Genomic DNA, 20,212 nt, shown 5'->3' with positions numbered 1-20,212 from the left:
CAGGATTATATAAATGGGCTGGCCAGATTGGCAGAATAGTGGTAAATGGAATTTAGCCATGAAAAGTGAGGTGATGCATTTTGGGAAGACCATGGAAATTCACAATGAATGGTGGGACTTTAGGAAATACAGAGGATCAGAAGGACCTTGGGGTGCATGTCCAAAGATCCCTGAAGGCAGCAGGACAGGTAGATAAGGTGGTTAAGAAGGCATATGGGAGACATGCCTTTATTAACCGGGGCATAGAATATCAGAGCAGGGAGGTTATGATGGGGCTGTATAAAACCCTGGTTAGGCCACAGCTGTCATACTGTGTGCAGTTATGGTCGCCACACTATAGGAAGGACGTGGTTACACTAGACAGGTTGCAAAGGAGATTTACCAGGATGTTGCCAGAGCTGGAGCGTTTCAGCTTAGAAGACAGGTTGGTTAGGCTTGGGTTGTTTTCCTTAGAGCGGAGGAGGCTGAGAAGGGACCTGATTCAGATGTACAAACTTCTGAGGCACATGGATAGGGTAGATAGGAAGAAACATTGCCCCATAGCAGAGTGGTCAATGACTGGGGGCAAAGATTTAAGGTAAGGGGCAGGAGATTTGGAGGGGATTTGAGGTAGAACCTTTTCATCCAGAGAGGGTTGAAATCTGGGGCCCACTGCCTGAAAGGGTGTCTCACAATCCCGGGCCAGTCTCCAACTGTGGCTAGGATACTGGACAGAAACCCCAATATTTTATTTTAATTTTGTAAGACTTCAAGGAAAGTATACCTCGCTTCAGGAGTGATTTCACACAGAATACGGATATGGTATTTTAAAACAAACTTTATTACGAACACGGTTTAAAAATATCTTTAACATCACACCAGAAAATAGCTTACAATTACCCTTTAAACAATGCTAATCGATACAGTGCCACAATAACCTAAATTGCTATCTTTATTTCCACTCAAACAACAAAACCATCGCAGATTAGATCACAATCCACTTTTAAATACAATTAACACTCGGGAATACTCGCTGTACAGAGATGTCTTGGAGAAAGAGAGATTTTTGAGACTGCTTAAAGAAAGAGACATGACACCCTGTCAGAATAAAGCAGAATCTCTGGCTGTGTTTTTTCAGAAACTTTCTCGGCTCACCTTCCAGACTGCTTCAACTCGTTTCCTCCCATTAACCCCATCCTGTTGCCAAACTGAACACAATGACCGGGATTCTCCTTTCCGGGGACTAAGTCCCCACGCCGCCGGGAAAACCGGCGCCAATGACTCCGGCGCCAACGACTCCGGCATCAACGGGCCCCCAAGGTGAGGAATTCTCACCTGTCTCGGGGCTAGGTTGACGGCGGAGGGGTTGGCGCCGCACCAGCCGGCGGCAAAAGGCCGGTGTGATCTCGCGCATGCGCGGAACCGCCGGCGTGTTTTGGTGCATGCGCGGGGGGGTTCACTTCTCTGCGCCAGCCATGGCAGAGCTCTACAGGGGCCGGCGCGGAAGGATGAATTGCCCCAATGGTACAGGCCCGCCTGCTGATCGGTGGGCCCCGATCGCGGGCCAAACCACCGTGGGGCCCCCTTCCGGGGTCACATGCCCCCCCCCCCCCCCCCCCCCCCCTCGAGGACTGCCCCAGCCGACTTACCTGCCAGGTCCCGCCGTGTGGGACCATACGTAAGCCATGCCTGCGGGACAGGCCAAAAACGGATGGCCACTTGGCCCGTCGGGGCCTGGAAAATTGCCGGGGGGGGGGGGGGGGGCTGCCAACTGCATCCGACCGCCCGAAAAACGGCAGCGGGGTGTGCTTCGCGCCCCCCCCCCCCAGGGATTCCCCGACCCGGCGAAAGTCGGAGAATCCCACCCAATGTCTCTAATTGTCTACTCCTCTGGGAGCTCTCTTAATATCAAAAAAATTCCGTTAGCCCAAACTTTTATGATTCGTTAATTGCACCTCTGGCTCCAAAAAGCCGAGCTGTCTTGCAAACCAGGAATTTTAAAAACACTACTGCAGCAGTCATACGCCCACTAACTCTGGCTTTTCACCTTTACTGCACCAAATACATAAAATATAATGGGCTGGATTCTCCGCTGTCGGGATTCTCTGTTGCTCCGACAGCGCACCCATGCACGGGGATTTCCTGACGGCGTGGGACTGCCCACAATGGGAAACCCCATTGGCCGGCTGGCGAGACGGAGAATCCTGCCACAAGCAGGGGCGTGCCTCACCAAAAAACTGGTGCGGCAGGGCGGAGAATTTCAACATATCTGAAATTCCCACATTCACCACAGGTAGTAAAAGCAGGAACCCTCACAACATTTAAGAAGCATTTAGATGAGCAGTTGAAATGCTATAGCACACAAGGCTACGGACAAAGTGCTGGAAAATGGGATTAGAATAGAGAGGTGCTTGGTGGCCGGCACAGAAACGATGGACCAAAGGGCCTCTTTCTGTGGTGTAAATCTCCATGTCTATGACTCTAAATAGCCATGAATTCATAGCTCCTTTCATGAGTACAGGATGTCCAAAAATGGCAGTGAATACACTGTCGTAATGTAGGAAACATGGGAGCACATCTGTTCCACAGCAAGTTTCCTCACATAATGAAATGCATCATCCATTTATTGCTCACTTTGAAAGACAGCTGTTGCCCAGAACTCTCTGCTCAGCTTAACTAGACCACATATGGCTTGGGTGTTTTGGGTGGGTGTGCAGGCAAATGTGCTCAAGGAATTGACAAGCCACAGTTCAACAACAAATTTGCATTTATAATACAGCCAACTGTCCCAAGGCACTTCTCAGAAGCCCTATTACGTATTTTTAAAATTTGATTTTCTTTTCATGTACTTAATGATCTGTTGCGCTGCTCCCAGAAAAAGCTGTACCTCGGTACACGTGACAATAAACAAAATCCAAATTCATGAGTGTTATCAGATGTAATTAGACTTGGACATGTGTGACTGAGCTGCCAAAGGAGATATTAAGACAGGTGACCAAAGGCTTTCATAGAATTTACAGTGCAGAAGGAGGCCATTCGGCCCATCGAGTCTGCACCGGCTCTTAGAAAGAGCACCCCACCCAAGGTCCACACCTCCACCCTATCCCCATAACCCAGAAACCCCACCCAACACTAAGTGAAATTTTGGACACTATGGGCAATTTAGCATGGCCAATCCACCTAACCCGCACATCTTTAGACTGTGGGAGGAAACCGGAGCACCCGGAGGAAACCCAAGCACACACGGGGAGGAGGTCCAGACTCCGCACAGACTGTGACCCAAGCCGGAATCGAACCTGGGACCCTGGAGCTGTGAAGCAATTGTGCGATCCACAATGCTACCGTCCTGCCCTGATGTGCAAGAGACCAGAGGCATGCAATGATCTCAGAGGGTCATGTATTTCGAATATAAACAAGGTGAGATTATTGGTTCCAATATGTGCAAAATGGGACATAGAACTGTCACATAGAAAGGACTAGTCGGGGATAGTCAGCATGGATTTGTGAAAAGAAGTTCTTGTCTCACAAATTTGATTGAATTTTTTGACGAAGTGACAAGAAGGGTTGATGAAGGTAGTGCAGTGGATGTGGTGTACATGGATTGTAGCAAGGTGTTTGACAAAGTCCCACATGGCAGATTAGTCAAAAAAGTACAAGTCCATGGGATTCAGGGCAATGTGAGAAACTGGATAAAAAGTTGGTTTAGTAACAGGAAACAAGGGGTAAGGTCGATGGCTACCTTTGCAAATGGAAAGTTGTTTCAAGTGGTGTTCCACAGGGCTCAGTGTTCGCACCCTCACTATTGGTGTTATATATTAACGATTTGGATGTGAACGTGGGGAGCACGATTGGGAAATTTGCAGACAACGCAAAGATTGGCCGAGTGGTAGACAGTGTAGAGCATAGCTATAATCTCCAAAATGATATAGATGAGTTGATGAAGTGGGCGATAAAGCGGCAGATGGAATTTAACACCGAGAACTGTGAGGTCATGCATTTAGGAAAGTCAAACAGTTACAGGGAGCACACAATAAATGGGGTAGATGAAGTGCGTGATCTTGGCATACAAGTACACAGGTCCCTAAAAGCAGCAGTACAAGTTTGTAAATAAAGCATATGGAATGCTCTGCCTCATTGGCAGAGGTATAGAATATAAAAGTAAGGATATAATGTTGGAATTGTATAAAACACTGTTGGGGCCACAGCTGGAGTATTGTGTGCAATTCTGGTCACCACATTACAGGAAGGAGCTTATTGCTCTGGAGAGAGTGCAGAAGAGGTTTACAAGAATGTTGCCAGGGCTAGAAAAGTGTAGCTACGAGGAGAGATTGGATAGGTTGGGGTTATTGTCCTTGGAACAAAGAAAGTTGAGGTGTGACAATGGAAATGAACAAAATGAAGAGGGGAAGAGATAGTGGACAGGATAAAATTGTTTCCCTTTGTGGAGAATTCTAGAACCAGGGGATATAGATTCAAGATAAATGGCAGAAGGTGTAGAGGGGGACATGAGGAAGCACGTTTTACGCAGAGTGTAGTGGGAGCCTGGAATTCGCTGCCCGAGTTGGTGGTGGAGGCCGAGACCCGAAACTCTTCCAAGAAGTACCTGGATCTGCACCTTAAGTGCTGCAAGCTACAGGGCTATGGACTGGGTGCAGGAAAATGGGATTAGAAAGGGCATCTGCGTGTCCTCGGGCTGGTATGGACAAGATTGGCCGAATGGCCTTCTTCTGTGCTGTAACTTTTCTATGGTATTATGGGGAGGCGCTGACTGACTGAAATCCAAGAAATGTAGAAAACCTGAATTATTTAAGTAGATTTTTAAAATCAGCGAGATCAAGATGATAAGGTTGGAAAATGGAAGACATTAAGGATAACTTGGAATTTAAAGGTTAGCTTGTCCGCTAAGTCTACTTGTTCGGGTTTAGATGGAGTTTTGACATTGTGAAGGATTATTATTATTATGAGGCTCATCGCTTTTGAAGATAGCCGCAAGGTGTGAAAACTCATTTAAAAAGACAGAGGGCAGAGCATTCGAAAGCAGAAGCTCTCTCTCTTGCTCTTTCTCTCACTCTCTCTCTCTTGCCGGAGCAGCTTCATAGAATCATTGAATTTACAGTGCAGAAAGGAGGTCATTTGTCATTTGGCCCATTGAGTCTGTAACAGCCCTTGGAAAGAGCACCCTCCTTAAGCCTACACTTCCACCTATCCCCGTAACCCAGTAACCCCACCTAACCTTTTTGGACACGAAGGGCAATTTAGGATGAGCAAGTGTTTCCTGCGAAAACCAAAAAGTATTTAATTTCTTGCTCGCTGCCTCGAATGTGATGCAACTTGGTTTTTCTTTTTGCAGCTTACTCTCCCTTCTGCCCTGAACGTTTTTTTTAAACAAACAATTTTATTGAGGTATTTTTTGGCATTGTAAACAGTTACAGATAACAGAAATGTGCAAACATCAATATAAAACCAATACTTCAATCAAACCATACTGCACATGCCCGCTCCTCTCCCCTAGACACTACCCGCCTATTTATCCCTCCTACTCTACTCTAATCTTCCCCGCCGCCCCTGCTGATGTTCACTCTCCCGCAAAGAAGTCGATGAATGGTTGCCACCTTTGGGCGAACCCCAGTACAGATCCCCTCAAGGCGAACTTAATTCTTTCCATACCCAGAAAACTTGACATGTCCGAAAGCCATAGTTCGGTCTTCGGGGGTTTTGAGTCCCTCCATGCCAGCAGTATTCGCCGCCGGGCTATTAGGGAAGCAAAGGCCAGAACATCTGCCTCTTTCTCCCCCTGGACTCCCGGGTCTTCCAAAACCCCGAAAATTGCCACCCCTGGACTCATCACCACCCTTGTTTTCAGCACCCAGGACATAACCCCCACAAATCCCTCCCAGTACCCCCTAAGCTTAGGACATGCCCAAAACATGTGAACATGGTTCGCTGGTCCTCCCGCGCATCTAGCGCACTAGTCCTCTACCCCAAAGAATTTGCCCATCCGAGCTACCGTCATGTGGGCCCGGTGAACGACCTTAAATTGAATCAGGCCGAGCCTGGCACATATTGCGGTTGAGTTTACCCTACTCAGAGCTTCCGCCCAAAGTCCGTCCTCCATCTCCCCGCCAAACTCCTCCTCCCATTTGAGTTTCAGTTCCTCCTTCTGGGACTCTTTCCCCCTTCATGAGCACCTTGTAGATATCTGAGACTCTACCCTCTCCTCCTCCTCCTCTAGAGACTATTCTGTCCTGGATCCCTATTGGCGGGAGGCGTGGGAAGGATGGGACCTGTCTGTGTACAAAGTCCCACACCTGTAAGTACCTAAAGTCATTTCTCCTTACCAGCCCAAATTTCTGCTCCAAGCCCCTCAAACTCTCAAAGCTCCCCTCCAGGAACATATCGCTCACCCTCCCCACCCCCACCCGTCGCCATGTTCGAAACCCTCCATCCATGTTCCCAGGGGCAAATCGATGGTTATCACATATTGGAGCCCAGACAGACGCCCCCCCCCACATGCCTCCTCCACTGGCCCCATATCCGCAGGGCTGCTCTCACTACCGGGCTGGTGGAGTACCTGGCTGGCGACAGCGGTAGGGGAGCTGTGACCAGGGCTGCCAAACTGGTGCCCCTGCACAAAGCCACCTCCACTCACTCCTAGATAGACCCCGTACCCACCATCCACTTCCTTATCATGGCTATGTTAGCCGCCCAGTAGTAGTTGATCAGACTCGGCAATGCCAGTCCCCCCTTGCTGCAGCTCCTTTCAAGCATCGCCTTCTTCACCCGCGAGGATTTTGCCGCCCAGACAAAGCTCATGATGATTTTGCCAGTCCTTTTGAAGAAGGACCATGGGATAAAGATCGGGAGGCACTGGAAGACGAACAGAAATCTAGGGAGGATTGTCATCTTTACAGTCTGCACCCTCCCCGCCAGTGACAGCGGGAGTGCATCCCATCTCCAAAACTCCCTCTTCATTTGTCTGAACTTTTTTTTTTAGTGTATCTTTGCACCCACACTGTTTTTCGCCCTGTGGGGAATAGTGGGGGAAGTGATGGAAGAGTTCCAGAGCTGATTATCAACTCAGTGAACCACGGTATGAACGCTCCTTCTGTGGTCAACAAGTCCTGGCATTGGACTTAACCCGGAGCTTCAGGTCCAGAGGTACCCTGAAGGGAAGTGATCTGTCCCCGTGACTGAGTGAGTAACAGTACCACCTCTCAGAAGGTCAAGCACCACCAAAGCAGTTCAGAGTTGTCTGATTAGAAGGTGAGCTGAGAAGCCTCTTTTTAAGAAATGCAGTCCGGTGTTTCTGCATGGTTCTGACAGGAGTCAGATCTCTCTTTCTCAAAGACCATCTCTGTACAGCAGGTATTCCTATGTGTTAATGATATTTAAAGTGGATTGAGAGTTGAGATTTTTTGATGTTCGATTTGGATAAAAAAATAGCAGTTAAGGGTTACTGTATTCACTGTGTTGAGTAGCAATGTTTAAGGGGTAATTATAAGCTATTTTCCAGTGTGATGTTAAAGATATTTTAATATTGTGTTAGTAATAAAGTTTGTTTTAATATACCGTATCCCTATTTCGTTATGAAGAGTGGGTGGAAAAATGGAGTGGACCCCAAGATTGTATTGAATGGTGGAAGGTCGATGGGCCGAATGGTCTATTCCTCTAATTTCTTGTGTTCCTATAGGCAGCTTAAAGGCAACATTCAGCCTGACTACAGAAGTTTGATCACAAAAACCTAGGTTAACACCCCCCCCCCCAATGAAATACTCAGGGAATGCTGCACTGTTGGAAAACCTTTTTCAGATAGTATAGGATTGTTTTATTCATAGTTTTATTCATATAGCTGCTCGTTGAATGCATGTAGTTAAGAAGTAAATATATTAAAAGAGTCTTGACTGGGAATCCAGTCATTGTCTCACATAATGAATTAACGATTGCATTCCAGTGTATTCAGACTAAGAATGTATTGTACTGTGTCTAATCAACTAATCGGTTCTAGCAAGGTCTCCAACAAGCTGCGTAACATGGAAAGTGTGAGAAACATATCCAGTAATTTTCCAAAGATTGCACACGCAGACGCTGAGTTTTGAAAGGCACCAGTCAATCTTAAGTAATGTCCAATGTTTGATTAACAAGTTACCTCTAAGGAACAGACATTCATTTGAACAAACCAGGAGGTCTCAGCTGAGAATTAGAAGCCAATGAACGTAAATGAAGGGTTAAACCAAAGATAAGAATTCCCTTAAAAATAGAACCTCGCGGTCGAGGTCTTTCTTCCTGAATTCTTGAATCATCTATCTGTTTGTTTGTGTTAAAGTAATTTCCTTTTGTGCTTTATGCTTTTTGCCATGTGCTTGACTTTTTAATGTATTGTTTGATATTTTGTTTCTAAATTTTTACCCCGTTCTTATTGAAGTCTATTCAAGTGAGTAATTAATAATAGTAAAGCCACCAACCAGACTACCGATTCTCATGGAGGGTAAAATAAAGGACAGCACTGTGGCACAGTGGTTAGCACTGCTGCCTCACGGCGCCGAGGTCCCAGGTTCGATCCCGGCATTAGGTCACTGTCCGTGTGGAGTTTGCACATTCATAGATTATCATAGAATTTACAGTGCAGAAGGAGGCCATTCGGCCCATCGAGTCTGCACCGGCTCTTGGAAAGAGCACCCTACCCAAGGTCAACACCTCCACCCTATCCCCATAACCCAGTAACCTCACCCAACACTCAGGGCAATTTTGGACACTAAGGGCAATTTATCATGGCCAATCCACCTAACCTGCACATCTTTGGACTGTGGGAGGAGACCGGAGCACCCGGAGGAAACCCATGCACACACGGGGAGGACGTGCAGACTCCGCACAGACCTGGGACCCTGGAGCTGTGAAGCAATTTTGCTATCCACAGTGCTACCTCCCGTGTTTGCGTGGGTTTCGCCTCCACAACCCAAAGATGTGCAGGTTAGGTGGATTGACCATGCTAAATTGCCCCTTAATTGGAAAAAATGAATTGGGTACTCTAAATTTATTTTTAAAAAAGAAGGTAATATAAGAGTCCCACGGATAGGATGTTAAACCAAGTCCTTTACCTTCTCAATCCTCCCTTCCACTCTATTGCTGACCTTGTTGCACTAGCTCTCTGAAGTGGACGCAGGGCAAGGGGAGATGGGTGCAGGGGAAGTGGGAGCAGGGGAGGTGGGTAAGGGGGAGATGGGCGAGGGGAAGGTGGCTGCAGGGTGAGGGGGAGGTAGGCACGGAGTAGGTGGGCGCAGCAGTCTTGCCAAATATGAAGTGGCCAATCTTCTATTGCTGTGTCTGAAGCGATTTTCTGTGATGCAGATGAAGAAATTGGGGGTCAGAATGGGATGGCAACGTTTGTTAAACAGGAGGAGTTCAGGGCATTGAACATCGGCTTTGGTCTTGATGAAGGTAGGACCTCTTTCTTCTCCATTTTTCTGCCTGTCTTCCGTTATTTCTTTTTTTTGCTTTCTCGTGTGTTAAGAAGGTGCCAGGACCAGCATCTAGACAAGATCTCCTTGTGCCCAATCCTGTGCCAGTATCAGAGAGAGAGGGGTGCCCTGCTGTCTGTGTGTTGTCCTTTGTGGAGAAGCACCAGGTGACGACTTTGGCAGAGTGGTGATTGATTTGCCCACTTAAGAAGCGGCTGCAAGGTGATTTCTATCCTGGAGTGATGGATTGGCGCCCCCACCCCCCCACCCCCAACACGATCTCCCCCTCTTCCACCCCCTTCAGGTGTCGGCTACTTGCTAACGCTGGGCTGTGATCAAGAATGGACTCCTCCTGTGATTTTCATCTCCTGAGTCCCCAGATCAGACTGTAGCTTGATTGACTTAGTGTGCAGTAACCGGCTCATCTGTTTCTGCTCTTACCTGAGATATCAGGGCTGATATTAACTGTGAAGTTCTCTCCTTCTGGCCATGAATACGATTGCTAATATTCCCCATTGTGTCCCCAGGTCTGGCTAACCCCAGCAATGGCTACACGGTGTACTACGGTGAGAGGAACGTGTGGTGTAAGTACTTCAAATTTCATGGGTGCAAACAGATGTGCAGTGCCTCTTGAGAGGTTGTGGGTGGGGTAACATTGGGGATAGATAAGAAGCGTTATTCTGTGCCTAACCCCATGCTATATCTGTCCTGGGAGTGTTTGGTGGGGACAGTGTAGAGGGAGCTCTGCTCTGTATCTAATTCTGTGTTGTACCTGCCTTGGGAATGTTTGATGGGGAAGTTGCCAGCGGATGACTGGAAAAGAAGAGAATCCTCTTCCCAGTACTGACCTCCTGGGAGTTGGGGTGGATGAGTGAAGGGGTGAGAATGCTGAAATAACCCTATCCTAAATCACATGTGTCTCTCTAGGGGTTACAGTCCGGTGCCCGGGGAGTCCAGGACATGGATCCCGCTTCATAGAGAACAATGCAGCTGAAAAGCTGGTAAATGTTGAATTTTAGTGACACTCTCCCCAGTCTCTCCGCGTTACTGAATCCCACAACTCCTATTCCAGTAACAAATCTGCCCAATCCAGAACCCTAGGCCACCCCCCTCGAATCCGTGGCCCCCCCTCCCCCGAACCCGTGGCCCACCCTTACCCACACCCTTACCCTCACCCTTACCCTCACCCTTGGCCTCCCCCTGCCCTGCACCACCAGCACTCCCTACCCCACACGCTACCCCCCCCTCACCTAGCACCCCTGGCAACCCCCACTGCCCCTCGAATCCTGGCTCCCACCTCCCCCACACCCCTGGTGCTCCCTCCCCCACACCCCTGGTGCTCCCTCCCCCGCACACCTGTCTCCCGCTTACCTGCACCCAGGCACCCCTCCCTTACCCCTCCCCCTTCCCTCGAACGCCTGGCTCTCCCCACTCCTGAACGTCTGGCCTCCCCTGCCCCCTGTATCTCTGGTATCACCTCTCCCCCGTATGCCTGGCCCCCTCTCCCCTGCACCCCTGGCATACCCTCAAATCCTTTCCCCCTCCCCCAAATGCCTAGCCCCCATTCCCTCGCACCACTGACACCCCCCACTCACTCGCACCTATGGCCCAACCTCACCCCCTCACTGTTGGTGCCCCCCGACACCCTACTCTCCCCCGCACCTGCGGCACCCCTCCACTGCACCCCTGGCCTCCCTCTCCCACACCCCTGGCCCACTCCCCCACCACCGCACCCATGGCCCCCTCCCTCCTCCCCCCTGAACTCTTGGCCCCTCCCTCCCACCTTCCTCCCCTCCCCACTCCCTGTCCCCACCTCCCCTGCTCCCCCTCTGTCCCGCATCCCTGGCCCCATGCCTACTCCCCTACTCTCCTGGCCACCTCTTTCCGCTCCCCTCCTGCCCCGCATCTCTGATCTAATCATTGTTGCTTGGCATCAAACAGCATTGCCATTCCCCGGTGAGGATTGGGAAGTTAACGCTGAGGAAATTTAACTTACAGCCTCATTAATTTTTTCGTTTTTTAAAAAAAATATTTCAGCGCAGAGTTCTCAATTCATTCCTGGACTTCAGAGAGAAGGAGAAGACGAGGTGAGGTTCCGTTGTGTCTCCGGTTATGTCATCTTTGGGTTGGTGCCATTTTCTTGACTGGATTGTTGGAGCTACTTCTGAGCACTCACTCCAGACGCACCCCCCCCCCCCCCCCCCCCCCCCCATGGTCTGACCTGAAACTGCAGTACTGAGGGAATTCTGAACCATTATAGTAGATGGTGACTGACATGATTGTCTGTTTCGTCATCTATGTCATTAATTCATTGTTACGGTACCGGACCAGACCCCAATTTATACCAGGAAGCTGGCCGAGAAACCCAAACAATTTTTCAATTTGAGAACTGTGAGGAAAGGATACTTCACCCTCAGGAGTGATTCCAGTGAAACAAACATTATTAACCCAGGATTAACCCTATTGACAACCAAGGCGAAAACAGATTTTCCATAGAATCCCTACAGTGCAGAAGGAGGCCATTTGGCCCCTCGAGCCCACTCCCCCGGCCTATCCACGTAACCCAATCTAATCTACAGATCCCTGGACACTAAGGGGAAATTTAGCATGGCCAATCTTCCTAACCTGCACAGAGGGCCAGGACGGTGGGAGGGAACTGGAGCATCTGGAGGAAACCCGCAGACAGGGAGAGAATGTGCAAATTCCAAACAGACGGTCACTCAAAGCCAGAGTTGAATCTGGGTCTCTGGCGCTGTGAGGCAACAATGCTAACCACTGCCACCCCTCAATTAACAGTTAAACAGTTCTTAAAAAAAATAAAGAGAGGTCTTTGAGCTAACTTTTCCACCTACTCCTAAACTTTCAGTTAAGCAAAATTCACACATACAGGTCAAATGCCACTTATTTATAGTATTACGATCCCAGACCAGACCCCAAGAGTGGCTAGGCTACTGGACTGAAACCCCAATATTTTAATTTATTTGAAAGATAGTGCAGAAAGAATGATTCGCTCCAGGCGTGATTGCATGGAAAAATAGGGCTTTGGTATTTTTAAAACAAAACTTTATTATAACTACAATATTAAACTTATTAACTTCACACCCAAAAAAGAACAGCTTCCAATTTACACCTTAAACACTACTACACAATTTCCCATGAAACGTACAGATCTCAATCTATCTTACCGTGGAAGAATTGTGGACTCCGCATCGGACAGATGAGAATTCAACTCCTCTCTCCATAGTTTCTCCACCAGCTGCCTCTCTAAAGCTTTTCAAAATGTCTCTCTGCCTTCCTTGGCTCTACCCAGCAATGACCTCATCTCCCCAAGCTGAAAAATAACATCTGTGCAGGCTACAAAGCAAATTAACTCCCCAGGGACTTCCCCAGGCAAATTATTATGCATTATCCCAGACTTAAAAACACATTCCTTTGTCAATTTCACCTGCTGGCTGCTAAAACCACCCAGGCCCTGCAGAACAGATTTCTGATAAAAACATACATTCTAATCCCAGGCTTTTAAGCCTTAAATTGCTCACTACATTTATTATCCAAGTTTCCAAACATCTTCAAATCGTCACCTCCCCTCTAAAAACAAAAATGAACCAGCATTTTTCTAAAGCCCTTTTAACGTTGAACATTTCTTAAGATTATATACAACTTATATTCTACACCTACTTCTTCAAGAAGGGGAGTAGAGACAACCCCGGCAACTATAGACCGGTGAGCCTCATGTCTGTTGTGGGTAAAGTCTTGGAGGGGATTATAAGAGACAAGATTTATAATCATCTAGATAGGAATAATACGATTAGGGATAGTCAGCATGGCTTTGTGAAGGGTAGGTCATGCCTCACAAACCTTATCGAGTTCTTTGAGAAGGTGACTGAACAGGTAGACGAGGGTAGAGCAGTTGATGTGGTATATATGGATTTCAGTAAAGCGTTTGATAAGGTTCCCCACGGTAGGCTATTGCAGAAAATACGGAGGCTGGGGATTGAGGGTGATTTAGAGATGTGGATCAGAAATTGGCTAGCTGAAAGAAGACAGAGGGTGGTAGTTGATGGGAAATGTTCAGAATGGAGTTCAGTTACAAGTGGCGTACCACAAGGATCTGTTCTGGGGCCGTTGCTGTTTGTCAGTTTTATAGATGACCTAGAGGAGGGCGCAGAAGGGTGGGTGAGTAAATTTGCAGACGACACTAAAGTCGGTGGTGTTGTCAACAGTGCGGAAGGATGTTGCAGGTTACAGAGGGACATAGATAAGCTGCAGAGCTGGGCTGAGAGGTGGCAAATGGTGTTTAATGTAGAGAAGTGTGAGGTGATTCACTTTGCAAGGAATAACAGGAATGCGGAATATTTGGCTAATGGTAAAATTCTTGGAAGTGTGGATGAGCAGAGGGATCTCGGTGTCCATGTACATAGATCCCTGAAAGTTGCCACCAAGGTTGATAGGGTTGTGAAGAAGGCCTATGGAGTGTTGGCCTTTATTGGTGGAGAGATTGAGTTCCGGAGTCATGAGGTCATGTTGCAGCTGTACAAAACTCTGGTACGACCGCATTTGGAGTATTGCGTACAGTTCTGGTCACCTCATTATAGGAAGGACGTGGCAGCTTTGGAACGGGTGCAGAGGAGATTTACCAGGATGTTGCCTGGTATGGAGGGAAAATCTTATGAGGAAAGGCTGATGGACTTGAGGTTGTTTTCGTTGGAGAGAAGAAGGTTAAGAGGAGACTTAATAGAGGCATACAAAATGATCAGGGGGTTAGATTGGGTGGACAGTGAGAGCCTTCTCCCGCGGATGGAAATGGCTGGCACGAGGGGACATAGCTTTAAACTGAGGGGTAATAGATATAGGACAGAGGTCAGAGGTAGGTTCTTTACGCAGAGTGGTGAGGCCGTGGAATGCCCTACCTGCAACAGTAGTGAACTCACCAACATTGAGGGCATTTAAAAGTTTATTGGATAAGCATATGTATGATAATGGCATAGTGTAGGTTAGATGGCTTTTGTTTTGGTGCAACATCGTGGGCCGAAGGGCCTGTACTGCGCTGTTATGTTCTATGGGTCCACAACCCCCATCTGTTCCATGAATGCTCCCAATTCCCGAGCCATGCCCGTCTTTTGCACCATTCTGGGGTTTGATCAGTCCATCAATGAGTCCTGCACACAGTAAAAGTCCCTCCATGTTCAGTTGGTGTGTCGCTGTCCGGGATTTCAGCCACGGTCTTTATGAAATCTGTGTCATCTCAGTTCGGTGCGTACACGTTTACCAAGACTACCGGTGCCCTGTCCAGGACACCGCTGACCATGACGTACTGTCCTCCTTCGTCCATAACCGTCCTTGTCACCATAAACTTTGTCCTCTTGCTAATCAGTATGGCTACCCCCTATCCCTCGTCCCGTACCATGAGTGGTAGGTCTGTCTACCCGCAGTCGGTCCTTTTCCCTCGGGTGCGTCTCTTGGAGGAAGACTGTCGGCTTTCAAACTTCTCAAGTGTGTCTTGACATTCCAGGTGATAATACTGGTGGGGGATTTCTGTTTTTTCCCCCCCCCCTTCCTGCGGGATCAACCATATTTACTTGGTGGACGCGCCCCTGTGCTTCGGGGTTTCCCTTTGCCCAGGGACCCACTAAAGTGGCTGCTTGTGGTGTCATCTCTTTCCCTCAACCTGCAACTTACCTGCTGAAGCCAATCACAAACCAACCCTTTCTTATCCCTTATGTCCCCCCCCCCCCCCCTGCTGCCTACCTTCCCCCCCTTCCCTGTGTCCCTCCTTCCCTATTTCCCCCTTTGCACTCTCCCTCCCTGCCTCTGGGTCCCCCCCCCCCCCCTGCCAGATGCTCCCTCTGTGCCGGGAGGTTCGCTGCGGCCCCCCCCCCCCCCCCTTCTCATACTTCCTGAGCTAGCTTTCCCCAGCTAGTGTGGTGGTGCCCCTCCTGGGGCTGATCTTACCTCTTTCTTCAGCCCACTAGATTGTTGTTCTCCTGTGCTCCGCTGTCCCTGCCCTTTGCTGTGTTTTAACATTTTTGTTGTTCAGAGTGAGGCAGAACTGTCCCGCGCAAACATGGTTTAAGTCTTTCATTGTTCTTTTTCTTTCTCCCCTTTTTCCTTCCTCTGTTTCGCCCTCAGCGCTGTCTCTCCTGCCCCTTGTCCGAAGTCGCCTGCCTCTGCAGGGGTATTGAAATAATATTCTTTCATTTGGATTGTGACGCATAGCCTGGCTGGAAACAACATTCCAAACTTCACTCCACTCCTGTCCAGGGCCAACTTTGCCTGGTTGAATTCGGCCCTGCGCTTTGCCTGGTCTGCCCCAATGCCCTGGTAGACTTGGATTCTGTGTCCTTCCCAGTTGCTCGCCTTTGTCTTCTGAGCCCGACATAGGATCTTCTCCCGGTCCCGATACCGATGCAATTTGGCAATTATTGCCCTTGGCTGCTCCCCCGTTTTGGACTTCAGTCGGAGTGATCTGTGTGTCCTATCAATCTCCGGCGGTTTGGCGAAGCTGTCCTTCCCGACCAGGTTGCCCAGCAACTGGGCCACATAGTCTGTCGGGCCCCTGCCCATGATCCCTCTGGCAGGCCCATGATCCGTATATTCTGATGCCAGGACCGGTTCTCCTAGTCCTCAACCTTCCCCTTTAGGCTCCCCTGGGTTGTCACCAACCTTTCAATCTCGGCCTCCAGAGCAACAATCCTGTTGCTCTGGTCTGTCGATGCTTTTTCAAGCTCCAGGATTGTCTTCTCTTGAGTTTCCAGCTTCTTCCCCACACCATCGATCGTCGACTGCATGGTGACCAGTGCCTCTGTCACAGCCACCTTGACTGCCACCTGGATCTCCACCTTTATTGCCTCCCTCTTTGGCAACAGATCCTTGATCAGGAACATCTTCCATCCATCTCCAGGTTGGGGGGGGGGGGTGGGGGGGGTGGGAGGGGGGGCACGAGACCATTGTTCGAGTCATCGGTCTCCCTAGGCTGCCCGTAATCACCGGGAACAGAAGAAAACTGGAGGGGGATCACCGAACATACTCTCCTGACCGTAGCTTAGGAGTGGGCTTGGACGTGGTTGGCGGCCCAGAGGAAAGGGAAGTCACCAGGGTGGAGATCGGCCATGGGGCAAGGAAGTGAGACCCCACTGAGTTGTGGTCCCCATGCCACGTGTGTCAACCCCCCCCCCCCCAATACCACTCCCACATCATCCTCACCCCCCACCCCCGCACCACCCTCACCCCCACTACCACCACACCCCGGCCCGCGGTTTAATCATGCGCCTTGTCTTGCAAGATCTGCTGGTGATGGGGCGGGTCCTTCTGGTGTGCCCCGCCCCAGCCATTGCCACAGCCTGACCACCCCCCCCCTCACAGTTGTCCCCAACACCATCCAAAGGGCCTCATTTCACACATCCTCATCTAGGGTGGGTCCCAACATCTCCTCCCATTTCATCTTCACCTGATCAAGCGGTACAGGTTCCGATGAAATGGTCCACCCTTAGATATTCAAGATCCCCCCCCCCCGTCAAACCCTCGCCAGCCGTAAGATTTCATCCATCAGGGATGGCTGCGGTGCTGAAGGGAAAACAGGTTTGCTAACTTTAGTGGATTGAGCCTGTATGGATGTTGTTTGATGGGAATAGCATTTCCTATATCTACATCATGCATAATTACTTTTGTCCTTCCCAATGTATTCCCACATACAGCTCTATTTGACTGTAATAACTTTAAAAAAACGTTTTATTGAAGACATTTTCAATATAAACATAACCAAGTAATATACAAGTCAACCGCGGCAACAGGAAATAAATCCCTCCCTCCCTGCACTCCCCCCAACAACCCCCCCCCTCCCCCCCATTCACCTCACTGCCACACCAACATCTGCCCTCCTTTTCCAGTTTTTCACCCCAGCCCCCCACGCAAACGAAAAACAAAACTCCCGCTGACAACTCAATACCCCTTAACCAAGTCGATGAACAGTTTCCACCTCGAGATGAACTCCTTCTCCGGACCTCGAATGGAGAGCTTGATCTTTTTCGAATGCAGGAACTCTGCCAAATCGCTGACCCGTGCCCCTGCACTCAGCGGCACTCAGTGGCACTGAGTGTTTGGAACCAGTGTTGACAACGCTTTGGGTTGGAAGGCATGTCTGTGTGGCCGCTGATTTGCAATTATCATCGGTTTGCGCCTGCGGGGTTGGATGCGAGGTTCATGATCAGCCATGATCTCATTAAATGGCGGAGCAGGCTTGTGGGGCCAGATGGCCTACTCCTGTTCCTAGTTCTTATGCTCTTATGTTCCAGGGAGTCCCTCCAGCACACCAATAGCCGTCTTCGCTCTATCAGGGAGGCAGAGGCCAACAAGTCAGCCTCCCTCCCCACTGTACTCCCGGATCCTCCAACACTCCAAATATCACCACCTCCGGATCCGGACCTATCTCTACTCCCAGAGTTTTGACATTTTGTCCGAAAATCCCTTCCAAAACCCCCTCGACCTCGGACACCCTAAAACCTATGCACGTGGTTCACCGGCCTCCCCTGCACACCACCCGCACCCATCCTCCACCTTGGGAAAGAACCAACTTATCCTGAACACTGTCATGTGGGCCCTTTGCGGCACCTTAAATTGAATAAGGCCTAGTCTTGCACAAGATGAGGATGCATTCACCCTCCTCAGAGTTTCACTCCATACCCCTGGCCCCAATGCCCCACCCAACCCCTCCTCCCACTTACACCTAACCTCCTCCACGGGAGAATTCTTCTTCTTCATCAAATCCCCATACATGTCTGCAACCTTGCCCTCCCCTATTTCATCCTCGGACAGATGCTTATCCTGCAACACCGGGGAAAGCAGAATCGGAAACAAGGGCTCATCCTTCCTCAACCTGCAGATACCTGAACCCATTCCCCTTCGGCAACTGATATGTGTCCCCCCCCCCGTCCCCCCCATCTCCTCCAGGCCTGCAAACTTCCCTCCCACAATCAAATCCCTAAAATAATGTATCCCCACACCTATCGCCACCCCTGGAACCTCGCATCCAACTCCGCCGGCGCAAACCGATGATAATTGCAAATCAGCGGCCACACAGACCTGCCTTCCAACCCAAAGTGTTGTCAACACTGGTTCCAAATGCCCCCACCAGGCTCGTGGAGTAACTGACCGGCTAGAATAGAAGGGGCGCCAACAACAGTGCCTTAAGCCTTATCCCCTTACACAAGGCCGCCTCCATCCACCCCCAAACTGACTGCTCCTCCACCATGCATTTCCCAACCATTACAAGCACGGTTGATAATGTACTGATCAACATTGAGACCACTCTTGGAGACTGATGCAGAGCAAAATCCCATCAATGCTGGAAATCATCATAAAAACAGGAAACTGTGGAAATGCTCAGCCAGTCGGCCGTGGCAGTGTCTGTGGAGAGAAAGTGAATTGGCTGCTTCAGTGAGCTTTCGTCAGAATGTTTCCAGTGCTTCCTGTTTTTAACCTCTGGAGTAAAGGTGTGTCCTTTTTGGCCAGCCATTCCCATAGAGGACAGAGTTACGGTGGGGCGAGCTCAGAGCAGAGTGACCAGGGTGGCTCTCAGTCTTGGGTGACCGAGATGAGGTGGAAAATCTAAAAGGGTGAAATCATGGCAGCACCTGTAAAATAACGAAAGGTACGGATGGGGTGGAGACATCTGAGACAACAAACACGGGTTTCGAGAACACAGGTACAGGGCAGTAACTCAGCCGCAGCTATAACCATGCTCTTGGTCTATGTTTTAGATTGAATCTGAGTGCGTGCCTGACTCTGGGAGATGTCACCACTGTCAATCTGACCTTCTTACAAGGCGGTGTGGCCCATAATGTAGTCCCCAAGGAGCTAATGGCCAGCTTTGATATCCGGATCCCCCCAACTGTGGACCTTAAGGTATGACTGGGTCTGTTTTTTTGGTTTTGTTGTTCTCGGTTATATCAGTACAGGGAGATATGTGTCATATATCAGTAAAGGGAGATATCAGACCGTAAGACATGGGAGCAGAATTAAGCCATTCGGTCCATGGAGTCTGTTCCGCAATTTGATCATGGCCGATATTTTTCTCATACCCAGTCTTCTGCCTTCTACCCGTAACGTGATCCCCTTATTAATCAAGAACCTATCTATCGCTGTCTTAAAGACACTCTGATTTGGCCTTCGCAGCCTTCTGTGGCAATGAGTTCCACAAATTCACCACCCTCTGTCTGAAGAAATTCCTCCTCATCTCTGTTTTAAAGGATCGTCCCTTCAGTTTGGGGCTCTGCTCTCAGGTTCTAGTCTCTCGTATTGGTGGAATCATCCTCTCCACGTTCACTCTATCCAGGACTCTCAGTATTCTGTAAGTTTGAATGAGATTCCCCCTTCATCCTGCTAAACTCCATCGCGTACAGACCCAGAGTCCTCAACCACTCCACATATGACAAGCCCTTCATTCCATCTCGAATATCAGTAAAGGGGGATGTGTGTCAGCCATTGATAAAAGGAGTCATGTATCAATCTCTCCATTGGCTCCATTTCTCTCTCTAGAAATTAAGCTAGTCGGTTTGTAACTTTGCTGTCACATTTGATCCTGTGATGGGCTACTGACCTCATATTTATACTGTCACTTGTTATGGGCCAGGGTTTAGAGAACTCCAAAATGTATCATGGAGTTCACCTGACCCACAACTTTTAATAGATTGTGGTATGGGGGGAGCACACGGCCCACTCTACAGGTGTGGTACAGCAGAAATGGAAAAGTATTTTTTACAGCAAAGCAATGTTTATTCTAT

General features: G+C 49.2%; 1 protein-coding gene across 6 annotated transcripts in view; it reads left to right on the top strand.

The window, feature by feature from the left end:
• Positions 1 to 20,212, top strand: part of LOC140388218 (aminoacylase-1-like) — a 96,152-nt gene that overhangs the window by 56,960 nt on the left and 18,980 nt on the right. For 5 of the 6 annotated variants that reach the window (XM_072472019.1, XM_072472017.1, XM_072472020.1 and 2 more), the window contains exons 7-11: positions 9,325 to 9,414; positions 9,962 to 10,018; positions 10,362 to 10,435; positions 11,472 to 11,521; positions 19,190 to 19,334. In XM_072472019.1, coding sequence (XP_072328120.1) covers positions 9,325 to 9,414; positions 9,962 to 10,018; positions 10,362 to 10,435; positions 11,472 to 11,521; positions 19,190 to 19,334 — 416 coding nt within the window. The remainder of the gene's footprint in view (positions 1 to 9,324; positions 9,415 to 9,961; positions 10,019 to 10,361; positions 10,436 to 11,471; positions 11,522 to 19,189; positions 19,335 to 20,212) is intronic. The other variant, XM_072472018.1, reaches the window with a different exon arrangement.

Source organism: Scyliorhinus torazame, chromosome 13 (genome assembly GCF_047496885.1).
Source record: "Scyliorhinus torazame isolate Kashiwa2021f chromosome 13, sScyTor2.1, whole genome shotgun sequence".
Taxonomy (NCBI): Eukaryota; Metazoa; Chordata; class Chondrichthyes; order Carcharhiniformes; family Scyliorhinidae; genus Scyliorhinus; species Scyliorhinus torazame.
This window is presented reverse-complemented; position numbering and strand designations above follow the sequence as displayed.